Source organism: Magnolia sinica, chromosome 4, assembly GCF_029962835.1.
Source record: "Magnolia sinica isolate HGM2019 chromosome 4, MsV1, whole genome shotgun sequence".
Classification (NCBI taxonomy): Eukaryota; Viridiplantae; Streptophyta; class Magnoliopsida; order Magnoliales; family Magnoliaceae; genus Magnolia; species Magnolia sinica.
Window position 1 is genome coordinate 14,804,582 of NC_080576.1, and position 25,317 is coordinate 14,829,898.

General features: G+C 39.0%; 1 protein-coding gene across 1 annotated transcript; it reads left to right on the forward strand.

Moving 5' to 3' along the window:
• Positions 1 to 4,148: 4,148 nt before the first annotated feature.
• LOC131242539 (probable apyrase 7) lies at positions 4,149 to 18,486 on the forward strand. The gene is made up of 4 exons (XM_058241246.1): positions 4,149 to 4,265; positions 7,064 to 9,218; positions 16,175 to 16,502; positions 17,519 to 18,486. The coding sequence occupies exons 2-3, from the start codon at positions 7,316 to 7,318 to the stop codon at positions 16,489 to 16,491; spliced, it is 2,220 nt and encodes a 739-aa protein (XP_058097229.1). The 5' UTR covers positions 4,149 to 4,265; positions 7,064 to 7,315; the 3' UTR covers positions 16,492 to 16,502; positions 17,519 to 18,486.
• Positions 18,487 to 25,317: the final 6,831 nt, after the last annotated feature.

Here is a 25,317-nt window from a genome sequence, read left to right on the forward strand (position 1 = left end):
TTATTCAAGAGTTTTAATTTAATTACTAAATTAACTTTTATATTCCTAATTAGTAGTAATGTGATGTTTGACAAAATAACTATAAGTAGCTAATCGAAATATATTTTGGCAGAAAATGATAAAATTCCTTGCATCTGAAGGGCCACAAGCGTCAGATCACAACCAAGCAACTAACCAAATAATTTTAACCGTTAATTTACATGGACAATATTTGGACTGCTTAGATCATCATATTAAAGTAATTTTAGTGACGTAGGTGATAAGTTAATTGTTTTGGAATATAATCAGTGGGCCATGTGCAGAATATATTAGTAGCCTAGTGATACATATTACACATACAACTCTAGTACTTTGAATAATGAGCAAAAGATGAATGCAATTGAAAATCTAAGCCGCTCGGAGGAATTGCAAAACTTAACAAAAGTGAGGATTTAAAATTCTTTGGTTTTGGAATACCCTTGAATCTGAGTGCAAATTAGGTGAGACCCCAACCTCACGGTGCGGCCCTTACTGTAAGGCCCACCTTGAATTACATATTGTCCATCCATTTGTCTAGATCATTTGAATGCAGTATTCTAAAAGTGAAGCAGATCCAATTATCAAGTGGACCATGAATGACCATTAATGAGCCATAAAGGTTTTGAATCAAGATTATATTTGTTTTTTCCCTTCATCTATGCTTACGTGACCTTATCAACAGATTGGATGATAAATAAACACTACAAAAACATTAAAGTGCGGCTAAGAAGTTTGTAATGGTATGGTGGTCAATCACCCCTATTTCTTATGGTATAGTCCACTTCATAATTGGATCAGCTTCATTTTTAGAATAATGCCCTAAAATGACATGGAAAAATAGATGGACTGCGTGGATACATAATACATACATAAAGGTGGACCCCACAGTAAGGGCCTCACCATCTTGGGTGAGGCCGAGGTCTCACCTAATCTACCATTCTCGAATCCATCACGCAAAACAACCCATGGATTTAGAATCCCCTCAAATGTCTCCAAACCTGTAGTACTAAACGCTCCCTTCTTGCATGGATTGCTAATTGTGAGACAACTTCGCCTGAATCCAAACTTGCCTTAAATGATTGGAGTTGTACATGAGTCGAGTTAGCACCGTCAGCTCGCTCGACTCGATTCGACTCGAAAAGGCTCGACTCGCCTCGGCTCGAAATTGGATTTAGATTGAGTCAAACTGGTTTTTGGAGCTTGAAAAAATTTCGAGCTAAGTTCGAGCTTGCCCGAGCTCGACTCGATGACTCGGTTATCTTGATATTGATGCTGCTTGTCGAGTGTTTGATGCAATGACTCAATGAAGTGTTGTTTCAGGTGCGTACATTCTTTGCGGGATCGGCTAGTGGCGAGGAAGGAATGGATATGAAATAAATCACTAAATAAAAAAACAAAAACTTTATATTATAAGACTGTCCTCATATATTTGATTTTGATACCGCTCACCAAGTGTTTGATAAAATACCGGTAAAGTGCTGCTAATATTTTGTATTATGTGAGAAATTGAAGATGTACTGTGTGTTTGAGAAAATGTCACACCGTTGACTGAACAGTGTTGAGGTAGTTAGTTAGGCTCAAGAACCGAGCTAAGTTTGAGCTAGGTTAGCTACTGGCCGAGCTGAGCTGTGTTAATCTTGACTCATTTCAACTCGTGTACATTTCTATGAATGACTATTAACATGGTGCATCTACTGCTCAGTTTTTTTTTTTTTTCTTCTTTGGTACTCACCCTCACACTGTAGTGGGATTTCACCACCTGTACCCTTAACTGGTGTAGAAACTCCTCACAGTCTATCACCCGAGCAAGAGTAAGGATCCCACTCCCACTTGGTATGGATTCCCTGGTGAGGGTGGCTAACAATGAAGTGTGAACTGACAGTGTACTAACAAGCTAACAGGAAAAAAAATCCCACTCCCACTTGGTTTTGGATGAGGAATACATTGAAAAATTGGGATTGACTGTCGATCATGGGTCCAACCTTCTTTATCAAGCTCGAACTTGGGCCCATGGTGCTAAGGTCATGTCAGTCTAGGCCTAGATTGGGCCGGCCAATGGAAGCGGATTGGCTGGTGTACTGCACACCATCCGTGTAGCTAGTGTGTTGACGTCACCAAATTCTATAGGTCCCACCATGAGGTATATGTTATATCCAAACTGTCCGTCCATTTGGCAAGCTCATTGTAAGCCTTGAGTTGAAAAATAGGAGAGATCCAAAGATCAAGTAGACCACACTACAAAAGAGACTGGGAGATTGAACGTCTACCATTACAATCCTTATAGGGTCACGGAAGTTTTGGAACAATATGATATTTGTTTTTGCACTTCATCTATGTTTGCGTGACCTTGTGAACAAATTGGATGGGAAATGAATGCTTTGGTGGGCCATGCAAATGTTTTGATGGTGAGAATCATTATCCCTGCTTCTATTTGTGGTGTGGTCCACTTGAGCTTTGGATATGACTCATATTTGGTCTCATGCTCTAAAATGATCTCGCAGAATGGATGAACGGCGTGGATATAATAAATATATCACTATGGGGCCATGTAACTTTGATCTCCTTCAATCAGGTTGGAAAACCCGAGATTGAGGAGCGTGAGAGCTCGTCTTCTCACGACACATACGCATGCTAACCACGTCGATGGTGTGTGATACACAGCCCATTCGCTTCCCCAGCCAATTCCAAATGGAAGCGGATTGGCTGATGTACCACACAGCACCGACCTAGTTGTTGCGTGACATCACCAAGATCTATGAGTCCTGTCATGAGATGTGTGCTCATCCATTTGGTGAGATTGTCTTAAGGCTTGAGCCGAAAAATAATACAGATATAAAGATCAAGTAGACTACACTGCAAAAAACATTGAGGGATTGAATGTCCAACGATTGAATCCCTTTTGAGGGTTATAAGGTTTTAGATCAATATGATATTTGTTTTTCTCTTGGTCCAGGTTTGTGTGACCTTATAAACAGATTGGATGTCAAATAAACAGTAAAATGGGCCTTAAGTAGGATTTTAACGGTGGATATCCAACCATTATTGTTTCCCTGTGGTGTGGTTCATCTGAGATTTATATTCCTCTCATTTTTAGGATCAAGCCCTAAAATGATCAATCAAAATAGATGAACGGAATGGATGAAACAAATACGCACCAGCGGGCTGGTGGCAGTGGGAGTAGCCAATTCGAGTCCCTCAATGTTGTGCATGTTTTATGGTGTGGACCGTAAAATAACGGCCGGATTGCCGCTTCCATTTTAAATTGAAATGTCAACCATGTGAAACTCACGTGCATTTAACAGTTACTAAAAAGAAAAAGAGCCGTCCCATTATTCATTGCCGTAAAGCTTACAGCGCTTTTTCTTGCCTATTGATCACATTTTTAGGACATCCAATCCGTCCAAAAGGTCGGTCCCATCATAAGATATCCTGTTCTAGTGATGATGCGAGTTAAATCGTATGTTGGGTCAGATAATTGGTTTTCCATTCATTTTGACGGTGTTCTCACCTGATACTTATATTAGCCTGATTTTTATACTGTGTGATTATCATGATAATTTCATCCTTTTGAACCTTCTGGACGGATTGGATTTCCTGTATATTTGACACGTTGGTAGAAAAAATGTGCAGTACCATAAGTAATGGTACAGAGCAGTGTAAGATTATTTCCGTTGGAACTCCCGGGAGCTGAAGCGAGGGATCACCGCAGTGCGTTTCTTTGTTCAGAAAAAGTTCGGTACTCTTGAAGACCATGATCGATGATACGCAGTCACTTAGCATTTCTTTAGAAATTGCATACGTGGCATGCAATTAATTCAACTTAAACTGTCCAAATTATGGGCCCAGTTTAGATATATCATGAAATAAAAATTAGGCTTTATTTCATTATCTTCATGTTGGATTGCTGGACATTTGTTGGGCGGTTGATAACAAAAACATTCGAAGGTCCTATTTCAACCAACAAGTGTCCACGAACCAGAGGTTATAACAGATCAACCGATCGGATTCATGGAATATGAATTGGAGACAAATTTTCCACGGTTTTATCGGTTTTTATGTGTTATTTTATTCCACGTGTACAAGTTCTTAGCGCCTGCGTATCAATCGTCATACCACTCCGCCAGAGTATCAAATAACTCCTCTTTTACCTTTCCATGTGAACAATGAAGAAATATAAAAAATCTCGATCTGAAATTTTCTGATTCTGCTCCTCTCTCTCTCTCTCTCTCTCTCAATCGCAATGCACTGTAAGTTTTCGTGTCGTTCATGAAATTTCTTCTCTTTTCTTTCATTTCTCTCATTGAGGCATCCATTTTTTTTATTTTTTTTTAAATTCAATTCATTTGCGAATGTAATGTAAAACCCAGAAAGGAATTTTCGATTTTCTTTCGATTGCGTATCAAACTCAAAGCAATTTTCACTCCCTTAACGCATTCCTTACACGTGGCACCATCTATGTCAATCCAAACCGTCCAAATCGTAGAACCACTTGGATGGAGCATATGTAGGAAATTGCACTGATCGAATCTACTTGCTGTTTATTGAATGGATGGCTAAGAAAACAAGCTGATTAGCGGTTGTAATTCAACAGAAGAAATCAGAAGGTTTAGATCGGTCGTTCAGTGTAAGTTTCAGGATATGATCTCAGTCCACAATGTGGGGCCCATGACTTGGATGGTCAGGATTGGCCTAAATGTATTCCACATGTGTGGTGGATGAGACACCGCAACTGAAAAAATGGCAGTGGATTATCACCGTTATCTGGCCCTTGTTATTCTGTTAGTTTCAGACTGATAGATGGAGAACTAATCAGCAATGGATTTGTATCATATTCATGGGTCGTTGGAGTGGGCCATGGAAAATTCATAAATTTACTTATTGGTGCGTTTGGATGTTCACTTGAAGTGAATTGCAATAATTTAATTCAACTAAATATAAAAGGAAATGACCAAAATGGAGGTGGGATCATTTTAATTTACAATGCTGACCAACCCCAATTGCAATGCCATGCATTTCGAGTATGTGTGGACATGCTATTTAAGTGTAGACATCATGAGCGGAGCGGGGCTCATCCCGCTTCCATGAATTCCACTTTAATGCATCAAATTATTGCAATTCAATTGAATTAGCTTCTCGACCCACCCAAAATGTAATTTCCTTGTACCCGAATCTCTTGATGGATGTTTCATTGCTTTGTCCATCCATTGAGAGGAATTGGAATTTTTGTATTAGAAAATAGCTTGCAGACTAAAATAGACTTGTAATTATGTAACAAGGGCACCCGCGCGCACACACACACACACTCTCTCTCTCTCTCTCTCTCTCTCTCTCTCTCTGATTTTTATTTTTTTTAATTATTGAATTTTTTTCATGTTGACATGTGTTCATGTCTGACACTCCTACACACGGTTCATACTAAACGATCATATATTTTTTCTTCTATTTTTAGTTATTACTATCTTTTGCTTCTGGGATATTCTTTCAAGCTTCAAATGCCAGCTACTGATTTTTAGATTATGATTATTGCTATTTATTCTATGGATTTTATTTACATTAAATAATTTCAATATTATTCTAAGTTGAGGGGAAGGCCCAAAAGGACATGGGTGGAGGTCATGGTATTAAAAAATGGTTACATTACAATCGTCCCGGCTGTGACATAAAGGCAACAGTCACCTCTGTCATGCAAGATGGGCGTGAATCGGTCTGTTATGAAAACATGGGCCCTGATATAAACATTACGGGACGATATGTCAATTAATTGCCAGCTTTGGACATTTTTATTTTCAAGCTTGCTCTCATTGTTTCACTTCTTTATTCATTTCAACCACAAGAGAAGCTTAGAAACTAATCTTAAACTAGATCTATCCTTATTTTGAGCATCAAAACATTAAATTTGAGTGAGATTCAATGAACTAGAGCAGAGTGGACCATTTTGGGAAATATAGGAAGAAAGGATAAACCATCACTTAAAAAAAAAAAAATTGTCATTTTTATTTGTGGAAGGCCCTAATCCATCAAATCATGCTTGATTTGCCTTCGACTAGGATCTATGTGGTTGACTTTTCAACGAGTCAAGCTGACATTGCTGGACAGATCGACTTTTCAACAAGTCAAGCTGACATTGCTGGACAGACAACATTTTTGCCAAAGAATGGCCAGTTACACCATCGAATACATGTACAAAAAAAAAAGAAGGAATTCTCACATTATTTTTAGAATTTTAACAATAATTTATGAGTTTTTTCTTAAAAAAAAAAAAAAGGCTGTTCCAAGGCTATATCAGCCGATATGGCCAGGATGCTGACTGATATCATTACGTAATACCTTGGTGGAGGTAGTAAGAAAAGACTTGATGACCTATGGTCTAATTATAGTTATGGCCCTTGATAGAATCGAATGGCAGAACGGATTCTTGTGGCTCACTCTAGTTAGTTGCAATAAGGCTTAGATGATGATAGTGATGGTGATGATGATGATAAATAATTACAATATATAATGTAATATATTATTATTGAAAATAAGTTTATATTGTCAAGGTATCCGATTTTGTAATTCAAAATAATTTTATATTCTTGTCCAAGTATCTGACTTCCAAAAGCAATTGTGTCCAACATAGACACATGCCCATGTCCAAGGTACATATATTGTAAGACTGGCAGCATTATTTTGGAAATTCTCAACTGGAACAGTGCTTACGATGAACCCTGAGTAGGATACATAGTTTATTCTTTTGAAAATTAGCCGAACTAAGGAAACCTGTATGACTAGGTAGAAGTACATGTATTGGTTACCTGTACTTCCGAATTACATGGAATACTTATATGTTCTTTTGGTTTTCAATATTTGTGCAACGTGGATGTTGGTTTAGATCATTGGTGTTTTTGTTTCCTGGTTTTCCTGTTATTTTCATGTCATATTCACTTTTGTCTTTTGGTGAAAGTGATTCTATGACTAAGAATTTGAATGAACTGATCTGTTGGTTTGTATGTATATGCTATACCTGTAATCCCCTTCATTGTTTGATGCAATTGAATTCTTTCAGGAGGCAGCGTGCAAAGCTTACCAATCATGCTGCTGGAATTTTTGTTCGCACAAAGGGAAAAGAATGAAATTGATGTCACTCTTATATTGGTTATTTGATTTATTACGTGAATTGAGAAACTCAAGATTCATTTATTCGACCATCAAAGTTGTAGGATTGGAGAGTAAGATTGTTTTAGTGAAGATGAAAGCTACAACAAAATGAGATCAAGTGGGACTGCAGCATTTTTCTGTAGATGCGGTGAACTGTATTATGGCATCACATTCTTCAATTGGACCGTCAGTATCATCTGGTATGTTGCCATCGACAGGTTCAAATCAAAGGATTGGTTTAGCTGGTGTTGGACAGAAGAACAATTTGCGACTTTCGTCGTCTGTCCAAGATTTTTCAAGAATTAATATGCTTGATCCAGAAGAAGGCAACATTTTGACCCATTCAAAGCTGCCTGATGCCCTAGAAAGGGAAAATTCTGGGTCAAGCTTTTCAAAGGAAAGGAACTTGCCATCTGCCTCATTTGTAAGAAAGAAATGGGTCAGAGTGTCCATGGGTCTTCTTTGCATTGCATTGCTCTTTTTTTTTATTTATGTATTTGCAAGACATTTTAGTACCAATGCATCACAGTTTCATGTGATACTTGATTGCGGCAGTACTGGAACACGGGTTTATGTCTATGAGTGGTCCATTGGTCATGAAACAGGCCACAAGAATCTTCCAATTGTCTTGAGATCATTACCTGAAGATCTTCCCAAAAAACCCAATTCAAGGAGTGGTCGTGCCTATCATCGTGTGGAAACTGAGCCCGGTTTTGATAAACTTGTAGGCAATATATCTGGTTTGAGGACTGTAATCAAGCCACTTCTTCAGTGGGCAGAGAAGCAAATACCAAAGAATGCTCATAAGAATACTTGGCTCTTTCTTTATGCGACTGCTGGAGTTCGTAGGCTACCGAATTATGATTCGGAGTGGCTTCTAGACAAGGCATGGTTGATTTTGAAGAACTCATCCTTCTTGTGTCAGAGACAATGGGTTAAGATCATCACTGGCATGGAGGAAGCTTACTATGGATGGATAGCTCTTAATTATCGCACTCATATGTTGGGTTCCTCACCTACATTCGGTGCACTTGATTTGGGCGGTTCGTCACTGCAAGTTACTTTCGAGAATGACCAACTTGTGCTAGATGATACTAGTTTAGATTTGACTATCGGAGCAGTTAGCCATCATCTCAGTGCATATTCTCTTTCGGGCTATGGTTTGAATGACGCCTTTGACAAGTCAGTTGTTCATCTTCTCAAGAAACTACATGTGCGTACTAAAGCGGATGGTAAAATGGAGCTTAAGCATCCATGCTTGCTGACCGGGTACAAAGCGCAGTACATCTGTTCTCAGTGTGCTGCATTAGACCAACAAGGAAGCCCTTTGATGGGTGGCAGCTATATCAACAATGGAAGATCTAGGCCATTGATTGAGCTGCATGGTGCCCCACAGTGGGAAGAATGCGTCACCCTTGCAAAAATAGCAGTCAACTTGTCTGAATGGTCACAATTCAACCCTGGAATTGATTGTCAACTCCAACCCTGCGCTCTTAGGGAAGATTTGCCCCAGCCAAATGGGCAATTCTACGCCATGTCTGGTTTCTTTGTGGTGTTTCGCTTCTTTAATCTGACATCTGATGCTACGCTGGATGACGTATTACAAAAGGGTCAGGAATTTTGCAACAGTACATGGGAAGCAGCGAAGAATAGCGTCATTCCCCAGCCTTTTATAGAGCAGTATTGCTTTCGTGCGCCGTACATTGTTTCATTACTGAGAGATGGCTTGCACATTACGGACAGCCAAGTGGTTATTGGGTCAGGTAATCTTACCTGGACGCTTGGAGTTGCTTTATTGGAAGCTGGGCATGCACTGTGGAGCAGAATGGAGATTAACAGCTATAAGAAACTTTATGCGAAGCTAAGCCCAACCATTCTTATTGGTTTGCTATTCGTGTCGCTGATAACTGTAGTTTGTGTTTTATCATGCATGGGCAATTGGATGCAGAGGTTCTTCCATGGGCGATACCTCCCTGTTTTCAAGCGTAAAAATTCGAATACTACTTCCCTATTTAATATTCCATATCCTATCCGGTTACTGCGCTGGAGTCCTATCGGTTCAGGTAAGCTGCTTTCTCTAGTTGTTTGCTTCATTCAATGATTACTGAATGAAATTACCTTACTTCCAAATGCTTAGAAAGCGTTTCAGCATCCTCATGCCGTCAATATCTAAGATGTGCATGCATCTAACCAGTTTTCGTGTTCATAATCTGCATCAAACAGAGTGTGTGTGTGTGTGTCATGTTCATGTGCAAATGTGTCCAGGTATGTGGGGTTTATAGAATAGTTCTAAGACTCACTCACTCAACTCAAAACCTGGCTGGGCCAACTTGAATCAGTGAGATTTCAAGCCAGGTCCTTAGGGAACTCATTCTGGAGTTTGACTCAGCCAGGTTTCGAGAAGACTCGTCGAGTCAAGTCGCAAACTTGGTCAACACACAACTTGACCCGAGTTGCTCTGCTTCTGAAATTGGCATTATTAAAAATGAAAATGCATAGGGAAGACGAATCAAACACAGGACTTCTTCCAAGTTGCAACACTACCACTGGGCCACACTGTACTTTGATGTTATATTTCTCATATTATAATACTTAAATAACTATGTTATATATTCTTTATAAATACAAATATAAGAATTTATCATTATTAAATATAGAGTCAAGTTAGGTCGAGGCTTTGAGTTGACCCGATACGAATGAACATCGAGGCAAGTTTTTACGGGTTTTTAACTATTATAATTTGTAGTTGCAAGTGGCAATGTGCGCACATGTGATGTGCATGAGGTTTATAGTTGCAAGTGGAAACAGATTCATGTGTGTGGGTGTGGGTAGGGCTACAACTTGTTGGGAGAAAGATCCCTTCTCGACCACATGCACAACCATATCGAAATAAAAGAAAGCGGAAAAAAGGATGCAAACCACAACATAGATATTTACGTGGTTATCTTTCGGTACGTCCACGGATTAGCACCGATCCACTTTGTTCAAATGCAAAAAATGAAGAAGTAGCTCTCAATACAATGTTGACTCTCTCTCTCTCTCTCACGATAGAATATATATTACCCCAGAGTGCTGGTTGGATGAACAATACACCTCTAATGATTAGCCTCCATAGATCCTAACAATCTCCCACTTGGATACTGATCACAAGCAACTCCCACTGAAACTGCTGCATCTGTGAAAGCCATGCCTTAATAGAGAACTCAATGTGAATCTCGTCCTAGTCTTCAAGCCTGAAGATCAACAGAAATTGAGCATGACTTCAGTTTCTCTATAGTAACTAGCTTGGTCAACATATCTGCAGGGTTTTGACTTGTATGTATCTTCTCTAAAGTAAATTGTCCATCCTCCAAAAGCGATCGTATGAAATGATATGATATTTGATGCCTATATACTTGGTTCTTGAATGAAAGACTCAGTTCGTTGCTAGATGAATTGTTCTCCGACTATCATTTTACAACTTACAATTTTCTTGCTTCTTACCCAACTCTTTCACGAGACCCTGTAACCATGCCATTTCCTTTCAAGTCTCTGTCACAGCAACATTGGACGGTCAAATGTTTAAATTTGGTGACAAGAAATCAATTCAATGGTTGGTTTGGTGACTGATTCGACTATATAAGGATATATGTTGGGTCTCAAGAATCTAAGCGTGTGTACAAGGCGAAAAAAATAAATCCAAGAGTCGTTCTCTAAAGGCATGGTTCAAAAGGGGATATACATGTGTCCAAGCACCCATGTATATATACGAGCGTGAAAATTTCGAGGTATTACACTTGTGCGTGATAGTTTCATTGACTACCACATCCTTGCTCCTAATGATTTTTTTTTTTTTCAACATCCTAAAATCGATAACCAAAATCATTAAGACTGTCTCCAATGAATGTGCACCTTCTGGACTTTAGGATGAAGCTTGGTCCTATTTTCAGAATCAATTTGGACATAAGAGATACTTACCTTTAAATGGGGCAAGTTTACCTCTTTTCCAGTCCATGCTTCCTCTAGGAAATAACAATCCAAAGCAACTGAGGGTCCTTTGTTAATCAAGCAAGTTGCAGTATTTACGGCATCTGCGCAAAACTGTTTAGGCAATCTAGCATGGATTCTCATGCTCCTTGCACGCTCTAGAATGGTTCTGTTCATGCGCTTAGCTACAACATTCTGCTATGGTGTTCTTGGAATCGTTTTATGTCTCTTGATTCCATTAAGAACACAATACTCTTCAAACTTGTTGTTGCAATACTCTCTCCCATTATCTAACTTATGATACTCCAACTTTAAACCTATTTCATTTGCAACAAAAGCTTTCCATTTCTTGAACAAATCAAATACTTCCGATTTATGCTTCAAGAAATAAATGCTCAATTTTCTAATAGCATCATCAATAAATGTAACAAAATAAAGAGAGCCATCGAGAGAGGATACCTTAGTTGATCACCACACATCAGTGTGAACCAGTTCCAACTGCTCCAACTTTGGAGTCTTTCCAATCTTTGAGAAGCTGACCTTCCTTTGTTTGCCATAGATACAATCTTTACAAAAATCTAGATTAATAGATTTCAGCCCTAGTAGCTTCCCTTTTGAAAGTAGAACCTTCATCCCCTTTTCGCTCATGTGCCTAAGTTTGTGATGCCATATGCTCGTGTCCACCCCTGATGATGCAATTGTAATGGAACTATTAGAGCTGGAAGTTAAGTAAAGACTACATTCCTTACCCCGAGCAATTACCATAGCCCCTTCATTATCTTCCACAAATCGATAGTGAAGGTCATTATATGTCTTGAATCTGCACGCTAGCTAACTGAAATCAAATTTCTTTTTAGATTTGGAACATGCATGACATCCTTTAGCTTTAGCACTGTCCCATTCAATTAGTTTATCTGAATATCCCCCTTTCCAACGATACAACATGGTTCATCATCTCCCAAATAGGCTTTCTCAATATTACACTTTACATAGTTATGAAGAACATCCCTATTCAAAGTAACATGAAATGAGGCACCAAAATCTATTAACCAATATTCATTATGAATATCCAAAGACAGAATCAGGGCATCAGAAATACTTTCTTCAGAGATTTTTATGGAATCTTTACCTCATTGATTAATGTTTTTTTGCTGTTTCTTTACAGCTTTACAATCCCTCTTCATGTGCCCATTTGTCCGCAGTTCCAGCAACCATCACCTTTTACTTGCGGAGGCATGGTTGATAAGTTCTTCCTCGATTTCAATTGACCATGATTTTTGTTTCCTCTGTTTGGTGTTCTTCCCATTTTTTCAGCATTCAGAGCATTACCTGATGTTTCACGTGAAGATCCTAAGGCTTTCCTTCGAGATTCCTCACTTAGAATGAGGTCCACAACATCATCATACTTCAACTTCGCTGATCTGATAGAATTGCTCATTGCTACCATCAAACTATCCCAGCTATCTGGTAATGCTGAGAAGATCACAAGAGCTTTGATTTCATCATCAAAATTGAGGCCTATGGACTCTAACTGGCTCGTGATTGTATTGAACTCATTGAGATACTCAGCCATGCTTTCGCCATCAGACATTTCATATTGAACAAACTCATCATTAGAAGAACTATGTTGAAAGTAGGGGTTTTTCGTACATCCTTGATAGGGTTGCCATCAGATACTTCATGGTCTTCTCCTTTGAGATGTTGAACGCAACAAATTTCTCTAGAGAAAGTCAAATCGTTCCCAAAACCTTTCTGTCAAGCACCTCTCAATCGTTATTGGACATCTTTTCTGGTTTCTTCGATTTTCCTCCAAGTGGAAGATAGAGATCCTTTCGATAGAGGTAATGTTTGAGAATCCAAAGTTCAAACCATCAAACTTTTCAAGTCTCGCCTTTATTTCTTTCGACATTGCTCCCACTCAAACCAAGAGATTTGATACTAGTTGTTGGGAGAAAGATCCCTTCTCGTTCGCACACATAGCAATATCGAAATAAAAGAAAGCATAAAAAAGATGAAAACCACAACACAGATTTACGTGGTTCCATTTTGACACGTCCACAAATTCGCACCCACTATGCTCAAAAGCAAAAAACTAAGAAACAATTCTTAATACAATGATGACTCTCTTTCTCTCTCTTACGATAGAATATATATTACCTCTAATGAACTAGTGTTTACACAAAAACTCTATGTAAAATTATGAAATTACCCTCTGGACCGAGGACATGCCCTCGGACCCCCAAGCAAGGGGGTGCTCCCCCTCTACAACCCTCAGTGAGCTCAACACGGAGCTTAACCCACAAATTTGATGACTAGATGAATAATACACATCTGATGATCACGCTCCATAAATCCTAACATAACTTTGGGTTTGGATCAACCTAGACTTGATTGGCTCAGCTCGAGTTCAGGTTAGGTTGTCAAGGTCCTTGGGTTCGCGTTTAAAAACGGCAACCCAATTTGAATTCGGATTGGGTTCAGTTGAGCAAATTTGGGTTGGGTTGGGAATGATCACATGTACTTGGGTCAAGTTGGGTTGGGTCGGACACCTTGGGTGGGAATACAGATCGAGCTGGGTCCTCTTGAGGTTAGCCCAAGCCCACTTGCTCGAGTTGCACCCCATACGTGTGTCTGCATACTCATGCCTTCACTTTTTCCTACTAAATGCGGACTATTGTTCCTTTGAAGGCCTCTCACTAGATGGATAAGATCATCTTATGAATGTCTATTTTGAACCATTTTTCTATCTACAAGTGAGAAACTAGATTGACGGTCTTGATGAATAAGTCACCTTTCCATGTGTTCAATATCTACCAAATCTAATCCCTATTCATATCATAATGTTCTCATGTGTTCATTCATTTGAGCAATCATACACAACTCAATTCATTTTGCGTGATATAAAAACTTTTGTGTATACGAGAGGTGTGAGTCTATAAGTTTGAGAGGTGAGGAAATTCATTTGTGAGTTTCTTTAGATTTTATTTTTATTTTTTTTAATTCAACAAATTTAGATGATTAATTGTTTATTTTAATATTATGATATTAACCTAAATAATTTTAATTACTTAAGATGTTGTGTTTAGGCAAATTGAGATGTTGGAGTAAACTGACAAAATATTGGTATGTGTTAATTTGTTTTATTCTTTATATAATTTATTAATTTGTGTATAATATTAATTATTTTATGTTTATTGTTTTCATAATTTTTAAAGCTTTTAAGCTTGCGAGTAATTTAAGATTGATTAAATTTTTATGATTGCATATAGGATTATGAGTTAGAGATATATTCTAACATCACTAATTAGCTCATCTAATTTTATTTGCACTTGTTAGAATGTATACTTCTTGCAATTGGTACCATGTTTTAATTTTCCTTTATAATTAATTTTTATGTCTTTGGGGTGAAATACCATAAAAGCAATGTCATCGTATACTCTAAGGCATCGTGCACAAGTGCATGTTTGGCAGATTAGTATGAAATCTAAACGTCTATTGAGTGACCCTATCATTTCGATAATCTGCACCAAAAGATTGCACCAGTTGGGTGTGGACCGTGTGATTTGGCCCACCTAATCCACTTCCCTCTCTTTGCCCAATTTCAGCTTAACATGATGTTTGAATGATCTGACCATCAATGACCTTACCACAAGTGGAGTCCACTGATGTTTGGAGAAATCCACCCATCATGCCCATCTGTTTTGGTAGCTCATGTTAAGACATGATATAAAAAATTAGGAGGATCTAAAATTCAAGTGGGCCACACTACTAGAAAATGGAAAGGGGTTGCATAATGATTAAATCTTTCAGAGCTCCATCGTGATGTTTATTTGTAATCCGAACCGTTCATAAACTAGCCCAACCGTTCATAAACTTATTCCCATTAGAATGAACGGAAAGAACAAAAATATTAGCATGATACCAAGGTTATGTGATCCGTGCGTACAATCTCCAATCTTCTATTGTGTGGCCCACTTGATCTTTGGATCTCTATATATTTGGGTTCGTAACCTAAAATGATATGGCAAAACGTATGGAATGGGTGGATTTCTCACAAACACCAAGGTGAGCCCCACCTAGCTTCAGAACCATAGACACCTACAACCCCTATCTGCCATGATTCTATTTTGATTGGAAGGTAGTTTTGGCTTTTTATTAATACACGTTTTTTTTTTTTTTTTTTGAGAAATAACCTTTATATGAAAAAAAAAAAAAAAAAACCCTAAGATTTTTAACTGTTAATTACTACTTCTTATGGTATAATCCACTTGAGATTTGAATCTGCTATATTTTTTAGATCATGTCCTAAAAATGATATGGAAAAACTGATTGATGGAGTTAATACAAAATACATTAATAAAGGCGGGCCCTCTAGTAAGGGCTGCACCTAATCCACTCCCAAGTGATATAGATGCCTTGTTTGGTACTATAGATTCAAAATGCTCATTTTAGAAATCCCTGTGTGTGTATGCATGTGCAGGTGCACGCGCGTGCAGGTGCATGTGTTGGGGGTTAAAAGGCTAAGGAAGCGGGAGCATGAATAGTGTGCGTGCGTGTGTGCGTGCGTGCGTGTGTTGGGAGTTAAAAGGCTAGGAGGCAGGGGTACTCAAGCGACACCTAGTTAGAATGACTAGGCAATTGTTAAGCTTTGTTTTGATGTGGTCTCTCCCTCTCAACCTTTTTTTTTTTTCTCTCTCTCTCAGACCAGCTTGAATTGTCCTTTATTTAATTTCTAATCTTTTAGCGAAGAGGATAGACCAGACTTCCTGTATGTTTGGAATCATTTTCCAAGTCGGGTCAGGTCCTGAATTGGGTCCTTTCGAAGTCGGGTCTGGTTGGGCAACCAACCTGCACAAGTTGCTCTCTCTCTCTCTCCCTCCCTCTCTCTCCACACTTATTTTCTTCACCACCACACGTCTCCTCCATGATGCCAAGACCATCCTCTCCATAGCCTTGCCCGTGTGTAAATGTCAACAGCTTAACCACTGCAAATTTCTATTCTAGGCTTCCTTTATATTTAAAGAATGACCACGTTTGGTTGTATAATTTTCAGGTGAAGGAAGGGTGAAGACATCATCGAGTACTATAATTTCCCGCCCTCAGCAGCGACCGTCCGGTATGGGACATGGATTGGGAGGCAGCAGCATCCAGCTAACGATGTCTTCCTTAACCCCAAACGTTTTGCACAGTTATTCTGCAGGTAATCTGGGTCAGATGCAGTTTGACAACAGGCCAGGATCTTTCTGGAGCACACTTAGAAGTCAGGTGACTCTCCAGAGTAGGAGATCGCAGTCAAGAGATGACCTCAGTTCTTCACTGACTGAGGTTCACCCTAGCAAGGTTTGGCATTATGAGTCCTCGTCTCCTTGAAGAATATTCCGGTAAGAGTGATAGAATGCAAAACTACATGCCCTGATTTCTTACCATCTTTGATAGCAACATATATCAGAAATGAATATTGAAATTACAATTTTATTCACCTGTGTGATCATGTTTTCTTTTGTCAACCCCACACCCACACACCCACACACCCATACCCACAAACATCATGGCCATTCATCAGGTGTGCACTTGTTATACACATGTGACCTACCAAGGGCTTCACCAGCATTGTTTTTGTGCCACATCATATGCATGTGGGGTACACCCAAACATACACACATGCTGCATATGAGGAGAGTAGGGTCATGCTATGGCTACTCCCACGTGTGTGATCATGGCCATTCATCAGTTGGGCACTCGTAATAAAACTGTAACCTAAATAAGACTTGACCAGCTTTGTTATGTGCCATTGTACATGCTCAGCTGAGCCCACCTGACAAATGACTCAGATAATAGCATGCACCAGCTGCATGCAGAAAGAGTGTGATCTGGAATCCTACTCTCTTATGTAGCTATTGTATGTCTGATAACTACCTTCTCATATGGAGTCAGCCCATAGCTTGCCTTTCCACATGTTTTTTTCCTTTTCTGAACTTTCTTGGATCTGAAGTGAAAACCAATCATTGCTTTAAAAAACCATCAGGGCCTCCTTCAATATGCAGAATCCATATTAAAATGGAAATTGTTTTCCACTGAAAAGGCAGTTGGGCTGTTTGGATATGTGGATTCCACAAAGTAATTATGACACTTATCCATAGTCAAGATTCTCTAACACAAGAAATTAGGTGACTGTTGTCTAGTAAATCTGAGGATTCCACTCGCTATCCAAACACGACCTGGAAATATGGTATCCATTTTTCAAAACTGTTTAATAAAGTAATCATTAGATCATCGTTTTTTTTTTAAAATCTCTCCATATTTTTTTACTTTTATTCCTAGTATCCAAACACATCTCTGTATGATTTTCTTGATTGTTCATGAAGTACGAAATGCTAATTGATTCTTTATATTACAGAACAGGACACTTTGTGTCAGGTGAGAGACTGCAATGAATGGTATCCGCACAATAAATATAGCCACAAAAACAAGAAGATTTGCATTCTTTTATATCTAACTGGCATCAAGAGATTCTGGCACTTCAAATTTTGTTTTCAAGATGATTTTTTCTCTCTTGGGAAAGCTTATGGGAATACTGCTCTGGTTCTTCTACTATATAGTTGGTAATTTTCACTGCTTTGTTTTTGCTTTCTTATATTTTCTACTAGGGAATGTAAGGGCCTGTTCATCCGCAAAGGCTAGTTCACTAATATGCAGGTTTGGTACATGTGGGGCCCATAGCTCAGTGATCCAAACTATTTATCTTATTGGCCCCACCATGGATGGTAGTTGCCTGAAAATATACCAGATTGGAAAATCCTATACTCTCACTATTTGGCCTTTTCTTCAGTTAAAATGTGGATTGCTGCTCTAATTTTTGTTGGCTGCTGATAAAATTGTTGTGGTCATCCAATCTGGGAGATTTCTAGGACATCCCTCATCCAAGGTGGGGCCGATAAGATTATAGTTTGGAACACCAAACCGAGTGGCAAAATATATATTTGTCGATAAGCACATCCCTATATTTCCTCTCTATCTTTTTTTAAAAAAAAATCATTCCATGACGCCATATTCTCTCTGTTTTTTCTTTGTTATTAGCAGTAATTGTCCTCCTAATTCTCCCGAAGCAATGAGCTTGAGTTGACGGAAGGGTCATTCGGTCTGATTTCAGACGCTTGGAACATAGAAACCCAAGCTAACTACTAATGCATCTGCTGCACCGCTACCTTCTATTGTAAATGGCTTACTGATCTTATCAATGAATGAAATTCCCGAGCACAATTTTGTAGCAGAATAGCATTGGAAAATTTTCAATTTTCAATGCTCTGATATTAATTGTTGACAAATCTTGGTTTGTTTGAGTTGAATTAAAAATTCTGCTACTTAAGAATACAAAATCAGTATGATCCGTTTCATGTAAAATACCAAAACTGCATTTTTTGAAACCTTTAAATCCCTCCTATCTATATATATATATATATATATAATACCACATCTTCATATTTTGAATCACATATCAGGATTGGTGTAACCATTTATATCATCATCAAGGATAGAGAGCAGTCGCAACACAAAATTTCATGAAATTTCTGTGGGGATTTTGGATTATTTTTTTTCCTTAAACCTGGTTGATAGATAACTTGTGTTATAATTCATTGTGTAAGTAACATATTACAGCCTTATAACAACTGGCTGGCGTTACTGTTATGTAAAAGGGCACTACCAAAGCCGAAAGTGGGATATTTTTGAAGCGGAAAATGCTGGGTTCACAGGAAAATAAATGGCTGTTTTTCTTCTACCAAACACAACATTATAAACATCAACATAATGTTGCGATATTTTCCTTCAGGGGGTGTTTGGTAATGGTGAAAACCTTGGAAATGAAATTGATTTCCATGGAATCTTACTTTTAGACAAAAAAGGAAAAAAGTGTGGAATGTTTTTTTTTTTTTAATAACTTTCTCTAGGTTTCCCAAGAAAATTGGGGAAATCAATGTGGCCCAAAAGGTTCCGTTAAATTGATTTATGAGGTCAGCAATGGAAGTAAGCCCATCTTGTTTGGTTTACTTCCCGGAGTTTTTCATGAAAAATTATACTAAAACAAGCATTAGAGCTCCTTTTGGCAGCATGGATTTGGAGGGATTTGGGGGGATTTCATTTTTTTGGGGTTGTTTGGTAGTAAGGATTTTAAGGGATTTGGATTCTAGAGGAACAGAAATCTTTCAAAAGAACCTTTTTTCCTTTTTTCCTTTTTGCATTCCTACTTCAAAGATGATTTGTAAATTCCATACAATTCCACAGGTTGCAGAATCCACTGGATTCCCCACTATTTAAAATCCACGTTGTCCAACAAGCTCGTAGAGTTAGTGGTAGAATCCACAATTTTCCATTTCCATGGAAATCTTTGTTAGTTTTCCATGTCCACTTGCTAGGTTTAATCCATCCAAACACAACCTTGAACAGTTCAAATTGAAGCACCAACCCCTGGTAGAAATGTGCGCTGGTGCGATCTAGGCCATTGTGTAAATCACATCAACTAGACAATCCTGTGCGGTTATTTTCTATGGCAGGACATCAGTGAATAGTTAGGATCGTCCAATCAGAGACGGCTATTGCAAGGCGGGTCCAATTGGGATTGGAATTCTCTGCAACAACTGTTTTAGGCAGGGCGCAAAGCAACCAGGTCTGTGGGGTCCACCATGCTTTATATATGAAATCCACTCTGTCTATTGGAATCTGGCCTCAACTTTAGGCCCTTATGCCAAAAGTCAGCAAGATCTACTCCTCAGACGGGCTACACCAAATGGAACAATGGGGATGGGATGCCAACCATATGTTTGTGTATGGGGCTCCGCCAAGGTGTATATCTTTCATCAAACCGGTTAATCAGGTGCATATCACCAGGTTGAAGACAATATATAAAAATCATATTGATACAAAACTCAGGTGGGCCACAAGGTGTGGATTCAGTATTTCTGTTAGCAACTTTTTTTCCATTGGTGTGGCCCACGTGAGTTCCTAATCGAGCTTATCCTATTTATTTACGGTACAAATAATGGTTTAAACTTGATGGACGGAATGGATTTCACATATACAACATGGTGGGCCCCACAGAGCTTGTTTGTTTTTCGCGTTGCCTAAAACAACTGTTCCAGACGATTCCGGTCCGTCCAACTGGATGGGCTGTGATACGGTTTAGACATGGAAGAATCAGAATACAGTGGAGCCATCGGGACCGTACATCTAGTAGCTTCATCATGAATGTCCTTTGTTAAAAAAAATATAAGATGATCTCAGCCACCAAAAGGATACGCCTGCTCGGAAGACATCCACCGATAGGAGAGGTCTGGCCTATAGCAGTTGGATTTGGAGGCATATAAGTAATCCAAACCGTTGATCTGACGGAATACAACGATGAATGCGGGTGCCTCAGAACTCTTCAAGGTCAGAAAATCCTAGACTTTCGAATCAATCGTCCACAAAGCAGTGATCAAGGAGACGGTCCGTATTCATCGGAAAAAGTTTAACAATCGTAGTTCTAAAATATTCCACTAGAATTTAATTGTTAGGCATCTTCCATCGAGGGTGAGGCTTATCTTGTAAACGGTTTGGATGGCATATAAACGTCAGGATGGAGCCCAGGAAAGTTTCAATGGTAGGCATTTCTTCTCCCAGTTTCCCCTCTCGTATGGCCCACTTGAGTCTTTTATTTGGCTCATTTTTTGTTAAATGTTCTAAAATGAGCTCGCAAAACGGATGGACGGGGTGGATTTATCACAAACATCACGGTGGGCTCCACCTAGCTTCCCAGCGCAGGACTAAGGCTGGCCCAAGTGTGAGGCCCGAATCCAAAGAAAGCCTTTCATGCTTCATCCACGTATCAGCGATTTGGACAGTCAAGATTACCGTGAAACTATGACACGTGTACGGTTGAAGAGTCAGTAACTCGGAAACGGATTGGCTACTCCCCCTTACACCAGCCAATGGCTGGTGGTCGGTGCTATGTGGGCCCCACCATAATGTATGTGTTTCATCCATTCCATCCATCTAGTTTTAGAGATCATTTTACGGTAGAAATCCAAAAATGAGATACATCCAAATCTCAAGTGGACCACATTACTGGAAACAGTGTTGAATGAGTGTCAACCATTAAAAACATTTTAAGGGTCATAAAAGTTTTGGATCAAGCTGATATTTGTTTTTTTCTCTTCATCTGGGCCTGTATGACCTAATCAACAGATTGGATGTCAAAGAAACAGTATAGTGGGCCTTAGGAGGATTTTAATGATGGATATCCAATCATTATTGTTTTCATGTGGTGTGGTCGACCTGAGACTTATGCCCCTCTCATTTTTGGTATCATGCTATAAAATGATCTGTGAAAATAGATGAACGGAATGGATGAAACACATACATCATGGTGGGGCCCACAAAGCACCGACCATCAGCCACGGAGCTGATGTCAGGGGGAGTAGCCAATCCGTCGTCGAGCTTGCAGGTCCTTCTGACGCATGCTTAAGCACGTGCCACATACAGACTGTAGTTTGTCAAAAGGTAGGGTGCAGATATCATCTGCAATTGACAATTCACAGTATTCCGAGTTATAAACGTCGAGCCTTTTCACTTTTGGTCCTTGACCTTCCTCAAAATTGCAAAAGCAGCCTACAAGAAAGAGGGCATGTTCCTAAGGGCATTGGCATGAAAATAGGCTGGACTTGGGTTCCAAGCTGGCACAGAGAGCCCGAAAACGTGATTGTCATTCACGAACCCATGAGTCCCTGACCCAGTTCGGACGGGAATACTCTACAGCACCTGCTGTAGGAAGCGCGTGCACCACGCAAACTGTGGGGCCCACCGTGATGTATGTGTAAAATCCACACCGTCTATCAGTTGATCCACCGCATACTCGCCGTAATTGATCTGTAAATTCACCGCGTGGTCCACCTGGGTTTTGGATAGGCTTGATGCCTCTTCATTCTGGTGGGGCCCACCTGATTAACCTCTGTTCCCTGTGGTGAGGCCCACCCGAGTCTTCGATCGGCCTGATTTTGGGCTCAGCTACCATCGTTACTCAACTGATGGACGGAGTAAATCACACACGTATCACTTTGGGTCCACAGAGCTGGGGTGTTGCATGATTCTGATCACACAGCCACCATACACGTGGCATTCACGTGACCCGAATGTCACGACCCAGACGTCACACTGAAGGTTGATCCTGACCATTCGTCGCCATGAAATGGACGGTTATATTGAAAGCAGTGAACGACCCATTTTTTCGACGACCACATCTCCTCAGCATACGTCGCTGGTCTATGTATGGACCCGTCCACACATCTTAGACAATCCTATCCATCATCTACCTTCGATTCTCCCTATCATTGACCGTTAATCATTTTCATTCCCTGCCGTCGCTTTGAGATCTACCGATCTGATCGTTAGAATCATCCCATCCATGTCTATCTTCAACCACTTGCCATCCACACAACGACGGATAACTAGATGAACGGATCCGATTGATACATCATTACCCCATGCATAGCGTAGAGAGATCTCCATACGGTTCTACCGGTCCTACTCTACCAACTCCCTAAACAGAGATCAGAACCGTCCAATCGATCCGATAACTCCACAGTAGCAGTCTGCGTGCGTACTCTGCCGGCACATCAGACAGCTCCTCAGGACTAGAAACGCCAAAAAGGCTGAAAGTACACTCTCAGGACAGATCATAGATGGGCCTGATATCTTTTTTTAACGGAGAAAAAAGTAAAAGAACGATACAAGTAAGAGGGAGCACACGGCACCCCAAGAGTATATTTGCCGATTTGGTGAAACATACCGAAGCTTGTCTGACAGGACACCTGAAATGAAAAGGGCCGTCAGGATTTGTCCGTACATATGAGATGGTCCATATCTGAAGTATAGCTGTCCACATCAAGCAATTATTGCAGCCGAGAAGTGTGTCTGTAGATAAAATATTTTCATGTACTGTGGATAGTACCGGAGGTCTTTTAGCCACACGCTTCACACGTGCTACATAGCAGAATCAGTGCCTGCATAAAATGGCCCAGCGTGCAGATGAGCATGTGTCGGGATCAGGCCGTCCAGTACCAATCAGGCAAGCCGATATATGCGCCTGTGATTAAAGCTATGGTTTCACATGTGCTGGTGCGATTTGAAAGTCTACTCGCCTCATGCGTGAAGACATGTTCCACTCGTGCGACATCAGGACCTCTTGCAATGAGTTCCATGCTTGAAGAATCAGGCAGATGAGATCACTGTTGAGAAAATCGAGTGATGTCCAAATTGTACGTACACGTGTCCCACGTGACGATCGGATTGGCCTGAATTTGAGAATCAAGGCATAGCATCTACGTTGATGAACGGCTAAAATCTTTATCTAAATATCTCTACTGTATATACACAGATAGCGACTATGGTCCACCTGAGATTTGGGTCTGCTTCATTTTTTGGATCATACCATAAAATGAGCTTTTAATACATATGGACGGCATGGATGTAAGGAGAATACATTAGGTTGGGGCCTAAAGTCGGAGATTACATCCACCTCCGTGGATCCCGGAAGCCTCGCCCTTGGGAGGAATGGTTTAAGTTTTACAGCATAACACTTGGAACGGCTTAGATTGAATCTATCTGCCGCTTCTTTTAATTTGTATACTTGTAGTACACGTGAACATGCAATGAATGCGGAATAAATTAGGTGAGGCCGATTATGAGATATGTGTTAAAACGATTTTTCATGAGTTAGATCAATATGTGTATAATAAATTATTAAAAAATATGTGTATTATTGTATATTTGTATGTTTATGATATATTGTTATTTAATTATAACATTAATATGGTGAATGAAATTAAGTACTTTAATTCACAATTCAAACGTAGTAGATTTGGGAGAGAAATGTGATTCTTGGGATTAAAATTTTGAAGAACTACTGGAAACATTTAATTTTAATTATATCATTGAGAAAATTTTGAAAAAATTAATATTATATTCTATATTGTAGATATGCAAGTACCCCATTTGATACAAATGTAAAATTGTGTAAAAAGAAATGTGATAATGTATTATGATTATTAGACATTTAATATATCTAATAAACTGTACTAAATCTGATATTGTATATGCAATTAGTAAGTTGAGTAGATATATCAGTAATTTTGGAGAAGATTACTAGAATACTATAAATAAATTATTAAGATACTTGAAAAAGCTTTACAGCTTGGTTTCAAGTACATCAAATATTTATCCGTACTCAAAGAGTATAATGATGCAAATTTAATATCAAATTTAATGGAATCTAAATCCACTCATGGCTATATGCTTACTTTTAAACGAGCTGTAACATCTTAGAAGTGTAAAAGGCAAACTTATATATCTTAGTTCATAATAAAGTCCGAGTTAATTACTCTTACAATTATAGATAAAGAGGCCGAATGATTGAAAAATTAGCTTTCGAATATATCTATTTGGGGTAAATCAGTGGTAATAATTACGCTATATTGTGATAGCCAAGCCGCGATGGCTAAAACAAGCAATATGACATATAATAAAAATTTCAGACATGTACATTTGAGACATAACTTAGTCAAACAATTGATCCAATATGAGTTAATTGCAGTTGACTTTAAAAGGTTTAAAAAGAATCTAACTGATTCACTAACTAAAACACTAGACATAGAATTAACGATTGGTACATTGAGAAAAATGAAGTTGAGTTTCATTTAGACAAGTTACTGGTAATAGAAACCCAACTTATATAACTAGAGATCCCAAGAACTAAGTTAAATGGATAACAAGTTTCTTTAAGTGATTTAGTATCGGCATTGTATATGGTAATTGAGAACACAATTGCTTTATTGTAGCAGTGACATGACTTACAGTAAGGAAAGTTTGGACTATGTCCTTAATAAGTTTTATATATATATATATATGATACAAAGAGACATCTAGTTGCAAGTACATCCTGATGGACTCACATATATAAGCATGGAAATGGGACCATTTCCTATGAGAATTGAGACATTCCTCTAAATCACTTATAAAACTGAAATAAAGCACGTAGTTGTAACTTGCTGGTCAGGATAGGCCTATACCCTTACTAGTCCAAAACTTAAAGACCTAGGGATGATGGGCCAGGGAAAAAATTTGATAAAATCCCTATTTTCCTTAAATTACGCCTAATATATCCATCCA